This window comes from Mastigoproctus giganteus, chromosome 12 (assembly GCF_048544385.1).
Source record: "Mastigoproctus giganteus isolate SK-2022 chromosome 12, ASM4854438v1, whole genome shotgun sequence".
NCBI classification, from domain to species: Eukaryota; Metazoa; Arthropoda; class Arachnida; order Uropygi; family Thelyphonidae; genus Mastigoproctus; species Mastigoproctus giganteus.
The window spans coordinates 177,776,201-177,789,988 of NC_143586.1; the positions used below are offsets into that span (position 1 = coordinate 177,776,201).

At 38.9% G+C, this 13,788-nt stretch overlaps 1 protein-coding gene across 1 annotated transcript in view; it reads right to left on the bottom strand.

Moving 5' to 3' along the window:
• Positions 1-13,788, bottom strand: part of LOC150077626 (aminopeptidase O-like) — a 407,406-nt gene that overhangs the window by 76,698 nt on the left and 316,920 nt on the right. The window contains exon 11 of the mRNA XM_090385969.1: positions 11,137-11,229. Within this exon, the coding sequence (XP_090242095.1) occupies positions 11,137-11,229 (93 nt within the window). The remainder of the gene's footprint in view (positions 1-11,136; positions 11,230-13,788) is intronic.

Below are 13,788 nucleotides of genomic sequence, written 5' to 3' on the forward strand. Positions count from 1 at the left end.
GCTTCCCTTCTCTGTACCCATTCCAGCAGGTCTACATCCTTCCTAAAGTGAGGCCTTCAGACCCATGTACAGCAATACCCCACATAGAACTGATAATTGGTAACGAAACTATTCAGTGTTATGTGAAACCATGCTGATTGAGGTATAATCATAATGTGTTTTTGAATGCGTACCAAAGAAACAGTCTATAAACATATTATAATAAACCTATAAACAATTTGCACTTGACAGCCAGGTATTTCAATGGTGAAGTCGTTTCTTCTTTTTCTTGGCATACAGGTCTTTGTAGCATCGAATCCCATCTTGTAAAATTTTCCATATCTTGATGCTACGTTCAACATTGAAATACCTGGCTATCAAGGTATTTCAATGTTGAACATGGCAACAAAATTCTTTTGATGCCACTTCAGTGTTATCTACTTCAGAATTATTTTCCTCTTCTTCATATGCAGTTTGCTCATCAATTTCAATGAGTCCCATCATCTAAGTCATTTGCATGTGAGTCAATGCAGTCATGTACGTTGGCAGTGTCCAAAAGTTTTGAACCCAAAGTCTTTTCAGATCTTCACAATGTCTTCGGCAATTTTCTGAACTTGCGATTCAAAACCAGTGAAATAATTTGCCAAATGGGGCAAAATATGCTGCCAAACAGAATGCATGTTGTTGGCAGTAATTTCTAGCCAAGATGCAGATATATTTTCGATCACATTCCTGATATTATAGTTTTTCCAAAATGTTTGTAAAAATTATGATCCCACTCCTGTTGAAGGTTCAATCGCTTGGGGAAAAGTTTGCCGCGGATAATACGCCTTGAATGTAGCAATTACACCTTGATCCATGGGTTGTAAAGAGAGACATTGTGTTAGGTGGAAGAAAGCATATTTTTATATTTTCATTGAGATCAGAAATTTCAGGTGGATGGCCTGGTGCATTGTCTAAAAGCAACAAAATTTTGAACTCCACCCCTTCATCTTTGCAGTAATGTTCAACTATCGGACAAAAATAATTTGTGAGCCATTCTGTAAACAATTCTCTTGTAAGCCATGCTTTCTTATTGGATCACCAAATTATGGGCAATGTGCTTTTTAAGCAACCCTTTAGAGCTCTTGGGTTTTCTGCTTTGAACACGAGTAGAGGCTTCAATTTAAAATCACCAGATGAGTTTCCACCCAATAAAAGTGTTAAACATATTTTTGAAGCTTTATATCCAGGTTGGGCCTTTTCATTTTCAGCTAAAAAAGTTAGTAAGGGCATATTTTTCGAGAACAGTCAGTTTCGCTGACGTTGAAAATTTGTTCATCCTTGTAGCCACCTTCCTCAATGATGTCTTTCAATTCACTGGGAAATCTTACAACAGTGTCTTTGTTTGCACTTGCAATTTCACCTGAGATACGAACATTGTGAAGCCCAACACGGTTTTTAAATCGAAAAAACCAAACAAGACTGGCTGGTTTTTAAATCGAAAAAAAAAAAAAAAAAAAAAACAACCACGACTGGCTATAAATATTTCTTTAGTCTGCTCCTCTTCGTTTTCTTCTTTTTCCTTCAGCGTGTTATAAAAGCTGATGGCTTTCACTTGAATGATGTTTTGACTCAAAGGAATTCTCTTTTGATTACAATCTTCTATCCATATCAATAAAAGACGTTCCTTATTAATCAATAGCAAACTTCTTTGCTTAGTTATCACTTTCGTCATGTAAGATGCTATAGAAATTCCCTGCTCTTTATACTGATTCTTCTTTCGAATAATCGTTTGCACTGATGCTTCATTCATTCCATTTTCACTCGTGATTTTAGCATACGATGCACAATCTTCATGGCACTTGGTAATATCAAGTTTTTTTTTTTTCTAATGTAAGCCATTTACGTTTAGTAGCTCCACCGCTTTCATTACTTCTTCCTTTTTGACTCATTGTTTGATACTTAAAGGGATAAAAAATAAATTGTGAAATAAAAAGCTTGAAAACTATTATCTTGTATCGTCAGGATGGAACACTGTTGCCGCTGACTGCCTGAGGAGAGCTACTGGCAAGTGCATGTGGGACAACAGAGTTGGCACCACAGCATATATGTACGCGTACCTAGGCTATGACAATGCAGCATATATGTGGAGTATGTGTCTAGGCTATTACTGTAAATTTTTGACTTAAACTTAGTCATAAAGTTTATTTCTTCCTCTGAAAACTAATAAATTTGTTATAAGTTAAGATACAAAAATATAAACAAACAGGAGCTTTCGAGGCGATGGAACATTATAGTCATAAAACAATAAACTTTATGACTTTTATGGAACCAGATACCAAAGGCCTTGTCGCAGACTTTAATTTAATTGAAAATCGTGTCATAATGAAATCCGTGCTGTTTGAAGTCATGCTAAGCGAGGTATTGCTGTACAGTAGTCAAGATGCAGCCTAACCATGGGCCTGTACAAAGGGATAATCACCACGTTATCCCTGCCAGCAAAATTCTTGTATGTCATTGACAAAACCCCATGACTTTTTGTGCACTGCTCAGTGAATTTCATATCTGACTGCAATTACCACAGGCCTTTTCCATTTTCCACTAGCCTGAGTGTAGTACCACACAGGATTATTGCTCTCTGGGGTTACTGCTACCCCAATGCGGTACTTTTCATTTGTCAATGTTAAACTTCAACTGTCATTTTTAAGCCCATCGACCCAATTTTCCTGGATCTTGTTGCAGTAGCTCACCCTGATGACTGTTGTTAACAATCCTGCCAACCTTTGTATAATTTTTTTTTTTTTTTTTTTTTTTGGCTGATGCTGCATAAGCTTGCTTTCTTGCATCGTATGCCTTTACATATATCTTGCTTTGGATAGCAGAAAATGTAACACTTAGAATGATCCTTGAATAATACTTAGAAATGATCCTCAAGAATCAGTTCTAGATGTTATTCTAGAACTGATTCTTGCTAATGCTAATCTGCAAACTTAGACATTAAGCCTGATATACCTTCATCAGTAGTGACAAAAGATGCTATTCTGTAGTATGTAAAAATCTATATATGTAAATATATATATATATATATATATATATGATGACCAATTAAATATTTTAAAATAAAAGCTAAATGCCTATATACATATAGGTTATTAAAATGAGTCCACTGGGCATGCAAAATTGACCAGTTAAACAATTAGTGTGTATACAAATATAACATTTTAGTACAGGCACCATCAGTATAACATGGTACTTCTACAACACAGTTTTGCTCTAACACAATTGATAAATTGCAGCAATTTTCACATAACATGGTATTTATATAAAACGGTTTCGCTCTAACACAGAGAATTGTGGCAAAACCTTGCATAACATAGTATTTTTGGGCTTTTGTGTGGAGAAAACACTGCTATTATGTTGGATGTAATTTTTCAACATTGCCATTCATTTTTGTGAATCCCCACTGATGACTCACTAGTCGTTATACAAAAAAAAAAAAAGATTGGGAAATCCTCGTGTTAGGTTCTGTGCTACTGAACTTGTGCTTGTTGCGGCAATTTGAGGCCATAAAAAATTGTGACTTCAACGTGTGCAATTTGTGACTTTTTAGGTTTTTGTAATTGATCAAATAAAAACATTGGTTTTTATTTGATCGTTTATAAATTTTTTCGAGTATGTATTATTAAATTTTATTCTTAAGAACTGCATTGGAATAACTTCTTTGGTTTGAATTAAATTCTAGCCCTAAATTATGCCTAAGGAACTAATTTGGGTAACTGCCGATTTATTTAAAGAATGGTTTCTAAATTGTTTTGTATCAGCTGTGGAAAACTATTTAAGGCGGAAAAATCTATATTTCAAAGTTTTATTACTATTGGATAACGAGCCAGACCATCCAAAATGTTGAAGTAATATTTCTATCACCTATTACAAATTCTTTAATTCAGTCATTGGATCAAGGCATTATATCTACCTTTAATTATTCACTACTTCAGAAAATCGTTACAATGGATTTTGGAAAAACTTGATTCCGAATCTGTTCAAGTGATGGAGGCACAGAAATATTTTTCAATTGTGGACTGTATCAGAATCATAGCTTTATTGCTAAAAGAAGTAAAACCATCAACATTAAACATGTATTGGAGAAATGTATGGCCAGAGTAATTTCATTCAAGAAATATGGCTGAACCGGCAGAAAACAGAATCGGTGTGATAGTAGAACTTGCTAAGTCGGCAGGAGGAAAGATTTTGATGATATGACTACTGAAGAAGTTCAAAAATTACTGAAATTGGCAGAAAAAGAGGCTGGCAAAGAAGTTCAACAATTGGTAGAAAAAGAGGCTGGCAAAGAAGTTCAACAATTGGTAGAAAAAGAGGCTGGTGAAGCGGATTTGGTAGAAATGGCATTGGAGATAAACTGAATCAATGCAGAGAATGATAGAGGAGATAAAAATTCTGAAGTTCCAAATTTTACACTAAAAAGCATATGGGAAGGCATAAACTTAGCAAAGCAATTAGAATCTTATTTTTTGAATGCACTTCCTTCGACTGAAAGGAGCACAAAGCTCAAAAGGAAGCTTCAAAAATGCTTAGCTCCATACATGAAATTTATAAAGATCTATTATGCATATATTGTATTTTGCATTTTCAAATTATGTATTTTTGTTAGCTTTTGGAACGTAACACCCATTTCTGTACTGGTTCTTAGTCCTGTTTAACATGGTTTGGTACTACATGAGATTTTATAGGCACCTAACTACCATGTTATACGAGGGTTACCTGTATTACAATATTTATATAACTGACGTGTAAGTTAGTGCAAGTGCATCATTTCTACATGTAGTCAGCTAGTAAGTAACTAGTTATTTAATAGTTACTTAGTAGCTACTAAGTAACTACTCAGTTAACTATTTTGCACCATGAGGCTTATAGCCCTAAAGTGCTCTATAGTATTTATATAATTATTGGACAGGGAAAAAAATTCAATGGGAAATATAAATAACACCATTATAGACTTCTGATCTTGGGAGTTTACCATACTCATGCAAGCAAACAGCCTTAAGAAATCTAATATAATTAGCAGATTGCTAACCCAACAGACCTCTTTTTTGAAAATAGCAAGTGCACAAAACATTCTATAGTATATAAAAATTGAACACTGAAGTATGGATGTAATTTCAGAAAATACCATAACCATAACATAATCTAAGTATTTTTAAGTTATATTATGAAAATTTTTAAATAACAATTACTGTTATTAGCATGACATATTTCCATTAATGTCGATATAATTATTAACTGGGATATGTAAAAAAAATTTCAGTGCAAAAATTCATAAATGCCTGACTATGGCTTATGATACTGGGAGTTGGGAACATGCCCAAACTCATGCAAGCAACTGCTAACATTAAGAAATTTAACATGCCAACTGATGGGTTAAGTAAATGGCAGAATAGCCTCTCAATGAGGATATTTGTTTAAAAGTAGTGCATCTAGAGATAAATAATTGACAGAAGTACACGTTTAGTATTATGACCACAGCATCTGAAAACCTGCTAGTTAGCATTAGTAGGGGAATATGAGGCAAGAAAGCAAGCTTATTTAGCATCAGCCAAAAAATCAAAAAAGAAACCCTTCCCAGTTCACCCATCCATTCACTCCAAAAGTTTGTCTAGTTCAGTCTTGAATTTATTTAAGCTGTCAACTTCCACGACAGATGGAAGTTGGTTCCTGCTGGCTAAAGGCAAATTTCCGCACATCTATTCTACAACTGTCTTTCCTCAATTTGAATATATATGCCCCCTCATGTGCAGAATCTGAGCAAGAGGAAGAATCTCATCAGCACTGAGCCTGCTCAAACCATTCAGGGCTTTACGCACCTCAATCAGATCACTTCGCAGGTGCCTGGTCTCCAGACGCTGTAATTTGAGCCAGAAGTTAAGCCAATCTCTGTAACAGCAGCCCTTTGTTCCAGTCACTTATCTCGTTGCCATCTCTGTACTCATTCTAGTAACTCCTTGGTCCTTGAGGTTGTCACAGACATTGATGTGCGGAACATTGATGACGTTGATGGAACTGATATTCGGGTGATACTAAAGTCAAGTGGACCCAATTTCGGCGAAGTCTGGACGGTCTGTGACAGCTAAATCCTCTGCTTGCACCTTCACAATGGTGGGACTGTTAGTAATCCTGGGTATAACCTCCATGCACAAGTACACGGTGGGTGAACACCCAGGTGTGAACCAACATAAGCAGGGGTCGAGGTGTGGCGCCCACACCACATGGAGGAACGCTGCCCCTCTATGTTACCAGGTAGTACTAGGTGGTGACTCTCATCAACCAGTGCAATACCACCAGTGCTTATTGGAGGCTTGAAGTGGTGGAACTCATGTTTAGTCTCCAGAGCTAAGTTCCGGTCATCTCTTCCATCATGCTGTATGACTGATGATTTTTGAGATTATGATGGACATCATGGCGAGATCCAATCTTCCTTACATTTCGAGAGTACAGCTCTAAAATGGTGTTCGCAGGCCGGCCACTAGTTAGTACACCGGACCGAACCTATTGGAAACTCTCTAGGAGGCTTCTGGATTAGCTAGTGTATCATCTTGCTACCTCTACTCTGCCAGATAGTGACTGGAGGGAATCCGAGTAGTGTGCATGCGGGGAGCATTGCCGAGGCGACGTTATGTCAAGGCTCTGGGTATATTCTTACCACGTGTATGCCATATCCAAAAATTTCATTACTTCATACAGCATGTCCCACCCACTTTTTCTTACTATTGAATACACCATGAATTGTCAAACTAATAGAGCAAGCTTATCTGCGAAAAGATATAAACCTCCCAAGGACTTCCTAATTCATTTCACAAATATACGTGGTCTCAATTCTAATTTCAACAATGTCCATTTCCACTTGCAGTCTGCCAAACCCCATGTACTTTTTCTGACAGAATCTCAGTTATCGGTTGATTCAACTACTGCTCATCTCAGATGCCCAAATTATTCGCTGTATGATTCCTTTCGCCTCAAAGGTGGTACTTGTGCATATGTCCATTCTGATATTCCCTGTCAGAGACTTGGCAATTTGGAATCTCCTCTCTTTGATCTTCTGTGGCTCAAAATTTCTCTACATCATTGTGTCAAATTCATCTGTTGTCTCTACTGTTCTCCCAACTCCACTAATCACTTGGAGCTCTTTGACTTCCTCTCTTTGCAACTTGACTTTCTCCAGTCCAACTTTCCTAACAGGGAGGTAATTTTCCTTGGTGATTTTAATGTTCACAACTCCAGCTGGCTTCCGTTTTCTAGTCACATCGACCCAGCAGGTCGATGTGACTAGAAAACGGAAGAAAACGGGTTGGAGATTGAGAAGACGAAAGAAGATATTTGTTGACATTGGACTTGAACTTCTGTAGATTGTAATTTTCAGGAAATACGTATGAAGGAAGGTTGTTCCAGAAAACGGCAGTTGAATGAATAAATGAGGAAGATGAAAAGTTGGTTATGTGGGTTTGAAGTTGGACAGTATATGGATGTTGGCTGGTGGCGGCACGTGTTCGGACTGTTTTCAGAGAGACAGCAGGAATTATAGAAGCCAATTCAGAAGAACAGTGCCCATGGAAGTATCTGTAGAAGAGGCATGCAGCAGAAACAGTAAGTCTATGAGAAAGCGAGTGGAGAGACTCTGTTAGAGATGAATCATTAATTAACCTAACTGCCCTCTTCTGAATGGAATCAAGAAGCCTGAGAGAGGTTTTGGGGGCACCATCCCAGATGTGGGAACAATATTCCATGGCAGGGCGGATTTGCAATTCATACAGAGTGAGCAACTGTTTGGAAGAAAAGTAACGCCGAGAGCGAAAGAGAAAACGAGGTTTTTTAGATGCAGAGGAAGTAATAGTTGTAATGTGCTTGTACCAAGAGAGATTAGAAGTCAGGGTAATCCCCAAAAGAGATATATCATTTTGCCTAAAAATCGGAGTGTCACTAAAGATAAGCATAGGAGCAGAAGAATCCTTTTTGTGAGATATAAGACAAGATTGAGTTTTAGAAGGGTTGAAATCAACTAAGTTGTCTTTGCCCCACTGGAGAATTACCTGAAGATCGGCATTTAAGGAATTGGTAGCAGATTTTCGAGAAGTTGAAGCTGATTGAGCAGGACAAGGTTTCTCAAAATGGAAAGTGGAATGCAATGTGCTATCATTGGCAAAACTATGGATAGGATTTTCAGTTAATGAAAGAAGGTCATTAACGTACAAGAGGAAAAGAGTGGGGAAAAGAACTGAACCTTGAGGGACACCGGCGATAGTGGAGAAGTTAGAAGACAGAGAGCCATCTACCATCACCTTCAGTGAGCGATCAGAGAGAAAACTGGATAACCAATTACTAAAAACAGTTGGTAAACCATAAGATGTAAGCTTGTTTAGAAGACCTTTATGCCAAACACGATCAAAAGCCTTTGAGATGTCAAGAGCAACTACTTGTGTTTCACCAAACCTTTCCATCGAATTAGTCCATAAATTGGTACATAAGCCAGAATATCACCAGTGGATCGACACTGACGGAATCCATACTGGCGACTGTTGATCAGACGGAAGGTTTCTAGGTAGTTTAAGAGTTGGCGGTTAATTGATTTCTCCATTACTTTAGAAAGAGTAGAAGTAATTGCAATGGGACGATAATTGGATGGGAGGGATTTGGCATCCTTTTTAGGAACTGGATGGATATGAGCAAATTTCCAAGCAGAAGGAAAAACACCTTTGGAATAAAAGTGAAGAGGAGTAAGTTCAGGAGCACAGGTTTTGAGAACAAGTGGAGAAATACCATCAGGACCTGGAGCTTTCTTAGCATCAAGATTCATCAAAATCCTTCTGATATCCTTTTGATGGAAGACCACAGGAGGCATTGAATGGAGCGTGTTGGGAATGGTGGGAGGTGTTTTACCAAGATCATTAATACATGAGGTGGAAGAAAAATGGGATGCTAGCAGGTCAGCTTTATCCTTGGCTGAAGTGACAAGAGAACCATCTGGTTTGGACAGAGGTGGGAGCAGAGATGGGCAAAAGTTACGGCCAATAGCTTTGGCAAGAGACCAGAATGCTCGGCTACTATTAGGGCAGGAAGCAATTTTCTACTCTTAGCCTGTTCAAACTCTAGTTTGGACTGATTAATAACTGCTTTACAATTGTTGCGAACTTTGGTGTAGGCAGAAAATGAAACTGAAGAATTAGAAACAAGCCAATTACGATATGCAACATTCTCTTGAACAGCCTTAGCACATTTATCGGAAAACCAATGTTTAGATAAAGAACGAGATTTTAAAGTGGAGTGTGGGATAAAGGATTCCATTCCTGCAAGAATAATTTCACTGACACGATCTGAACAAAAGTTGACATCAGAAGTTTTGAAACAGTAATCCGACCAAGGAAAAGAAGAAAAGAATTCTCGCAGGTCATCCCATTTTGCATTCTTGTAATGCCAAACAACACGCGGTTGGGAATAGCCATGAGATAAAGGTTCCATTGGAGAAGAGACAATCACCAAGTTGTGATCTGAAGTGCCTAAAGGACCTCTCACTTCGACCGTGTACTTAGAAGGGTTATTTGTGAGAAAAAGATCAAGGTTATTGGCTGTATGATTAGGATTGTCCGGAATTCTTGTAGGTAAATGAACAATCTGTGCTAGGTCATTAGTAATTGTAAAAGCCTCAGCATCTCGACCTGCTGGGTCGATGTGACTAGAAAACGGAAGCCAGCTGGAGTTGTGAACATTAAAATCACCAAGGAAAATTACCTCCCTGTTAGGAAAGTTGGACTGGAGAAAGTCAAGTTGCAAAGAGAGGAAGTCAAAGAGCTCCAAGTGATTAGTGGAGTTGGGAGAACAGTAGAGACAACAGATGAATTTGACACAATGATGTAGAGAAATTTTGAGCCACAGAAGATCAAAGAGAGGAGATTCCAAATTGCCAAGTCTCTGACAGGGAATATCAGAATGGACATATGCACAAGTACCACCTTTGAGGCGAAAGGAATCATACAGCAAATAATTTGGGCATCTGAGATGAGCAGTAGTTGAATCAACCGATAACTGAGATTCTGTCAGAAAAAGTACATGGGGTTTGGCAGACTGCAAGTGGAAATGGACATCGTTGAAATTAGAATTGAGACCACGTATATTTGTGAAATGAATTAGGAAGTCCTTGGGAGGTTTATATCTTTTCGCAGATAAGCTTGCTCTATTATTTTGATAATTCATGGTGTATTCAATAGTAAGAAAAAGCGGGTGGGACATGTTGTATGAAGTAATGAAATTTTTGGATATGGCGTACACGTGGTAAGAATATACCCAGATCCTTGACAAAAAGTGGCCTCGACAATGCTCCCTGCATACACACTACTCGGACTCCCTCCAGTCACTATCTGGCAGAGTAGAGGTAGCAAGATTATACACTAGCTGATCCGGAAGCCTCCTAGAGAGTTACCAATAGGTTCGGTCCGGTGTACTTACTAGCGGCCGGCCTGCGAACACCGTTTTAGAGCTGTACCCTCGAAATGTAAGGAATATTGGATCTCGCCACGACGTTCATCATAACATCAAAAGTCATCAATCATACTGCATGATGGAAGAGGTAGGGAAGGGTTGACTGGAACTTAGCTCTAGAGACTAAACATGGGTTCCACCACTTCAAGCCTCCAATAAGCAAAGTGGTGGTATTTCACCGGTTGATGAGAGTCATCTACCACCTAGTACTGCCTGGTAACATAGATGGGCGGCGTTCCTCCATGTGGTGTGAGTGCCACACCTCGACCCCTGCTTACGTTGGTTCACACCTGGGTGGTCACCCACCATGTGCTTGTGCATGGAGGTTATACCCAGGATTACTAACAGTCCCACCATCGTGAAGGTGCAAGCAGAGGATTTGGCTGTCACAGACTGTCCGGACTTCGCCGAAATTGGGTCCACTTGACTTGAGTGCCACCCGAATATCAGTTCCATCAGCATTTTAGACTCTCAGGTAGCAAGTACAGCTTGTCTGGCATATCTGAGAGAATGTCTGTGACAACCTCAAGGACCATATGCATGAAAAACAGTTTAAACATAAAGCAGTTATTTATTCAAAACAGTTTAAACGTAAAGCAGTTATTTATTCAAAACTTCTTATTGACTTCTTACTGAAATAAAATGTTCCTGGCAAACTTTTTTCTTTCGAAAAGCCTTTTTTTTCCTTTTCAGCAATATTTTACTCATATTCTTCCATTTTTCTGCCTGTCAAGTACATAAAAATTGGACAACATTTAAATTTTTCTGAAGTGCATTAAAATTTGAAACTGTAATTAAGATGAACAGATTAATAAAGTACCATTTTACAGCTTAGTAGAATAGTCAATGAACATCAGTAGACAACATGCCCAATTTGTCTACTTAAAAAATATTTATAATATTTATATTCTATACATCATGCCATTTGAAGGAGAGGTTCAAGTCAAATTTTTAGCTGCAGAACTGTATATTCATTTCTGAAAACTTCAGTGTCCAGGAATCCAGGAAAACCTAAATTCCTGCTCTTTCCCCTTGAGTTTTAATTAATAAGCAGAGGATTTTTCCAGTGAGTGGGTGCATTGAATGTTTGTATTGAAGTGCATTAGAGAATCAGTGTATGTTAAGTTTCATGGAGTAGCGAATGCTCAATATGTCCCAGGGCAGTGGCGGATTTCCGCACAGGCGCATGAGGTGCGCGCCTGGGGCCTCTTAAATTGAGGGGGCCTCAAATCTCAAGTCTCAAAAAAAATAATAAAATTGTTTCATTTAAAATTTTTGCACTCATCTTTATTACCGTTACTGAATAAAACTATAATTTAAGATGAGAAGTTAGCAAACTCTTATGCGAATATCCATACATATTATATGAAATATGATTAAAGAGGCCTGTGCACTCTGGATTCATTATGAAACTAAAATTACTGTAACACAGCGAAAATGGATACAAAAATAGATTTTGACAAGTTTAATAATGGGAAATACATATATTAGATTAGATACATACAAACAAAGCAACTCTTAGATAATGTAATCACCTCCGTGCCTTCGGCTGCAAGATTCCACAGTTCTACGGACTACCGAAAGTTCACAAACAAGGTACACCATTAAGACTCCCATTGTCTCCTGTTGTGGCTTACCGAGCTATGAATTAGCTAAGTTTATCTTGGGGCTCCTTTCTCCCCTAGTATGCAAGACCACCAACACCGTCTCTAACAGTAGTGAATTCATAGAATGGATTAGAACCATATCCATCTCACAAGATCAAATCATGGCATCATTTGATGTAGTTGCACTTTTCACCTCCATCCTAGTAGAACTTGCCATTACATGTGCAACGCAACTCTTAGATAATGGTTCTGTTTGGCAGCAGAACCAAACTAACACCAGACGATATCTCCACCGCCCTCAGACTGTGCTTAACAGGCGGTGCAATCATGTTCAACGACTCCATTTACCAACAAGTACACGGCACAGCCATGGGTTCCCCAGTTAGTTCGGTCACAGCAAACATTGCGATGGAGGAATTAGAGAGTTGTGCATTTACAAATGTATCAGATCGCATTACCTTTTGGGGTTGCTACGTGGACAATGTGTTCGTGGTTATCCCCAGAAATTCAGGTGACCGAATCTTAGACCACCTCAATTCTCTGTCGCCTTTCCTAAAATTCACCATCGAGCTAGAGTCGGACAACACCATACCATACTTAGACACCCTTGTCTGACGCAAGGGCATGTGCTTGAAGACAACTGTCCATCGTAAACCAATGTGTGCTGGCCAATTTACCAACTTCCGGTCAGCACACGCAAGTGTAGCCATCTTCTTGCCACTGCACGAACCTTGCTAACTCGTGCCTGGACACACACTAGCTCTGTAAATGAGAGGCGCACCGAAATTGTTAAAGTCAAGGCGGATCTCACGAGGTGTGGCTATCCCATCAATACCCTTGACAGGTGTGACCTACAGACACATGGCCACATAGTGACCAACAGAAACATCCAAGGTAATGACTCAGCCGCAAGCGCCTTTATCCCATACTACCCAAACCTATCACAACAGGTTTGTAGTCTTAAAATCACATGGGATAAAATGCGTACAACTCTCAGGCAGAAAATTACGATACCTAAGGTAAAAACACTGTCCCCACTCTACTACAAAGCGGATCGGTCTACTGCATCTCTTGCCGTGACTGCACTAGCTGCTACATCAGGGAAACTGGGAGATGGTTCGAAAAATGCCTTTCTGAACACAAAAGAGCAATCCGCTTGATGAGAGTGGATGTGGAGCACTCAGCTATTTCCAAACACGTTTGGGCAACCCACCACGACATTGATCCACCTCGCAATGTCGTGATTGTGGATAAGTCGCGCCACTATTGCCGACACGCCTGGTTGGAATCGTTGAACATCAAATGCTCCAATACCTCAGTCAACAGGAACAGTGGATGTCAAGTCCAACCTATCATCGAAACAGCAATCCTGACTATTGACAAACGCTGGCAAAGTCCGCATGCATTACAGCCACAGGCTTCAACAACCAACAGTTAACCATGCACTTCACGTACAAGACTGGCAGTACACGCCCTCATGCTCCATTCTTAACTGTCAGTTTAACTGAGGAAGGTTGACAAAACAACCGAAAGCTTTTTGTTTGTATGTATCTAATCTAATATATGTATATTTCCCATTATTAAACCTGTCAAAATCTATTTTTGTATCCGTTTTTGCTTTGTGTTACAGTAATTTTAGTTTCATATATGAAATATCTATGCGAACTAAGTGAATATG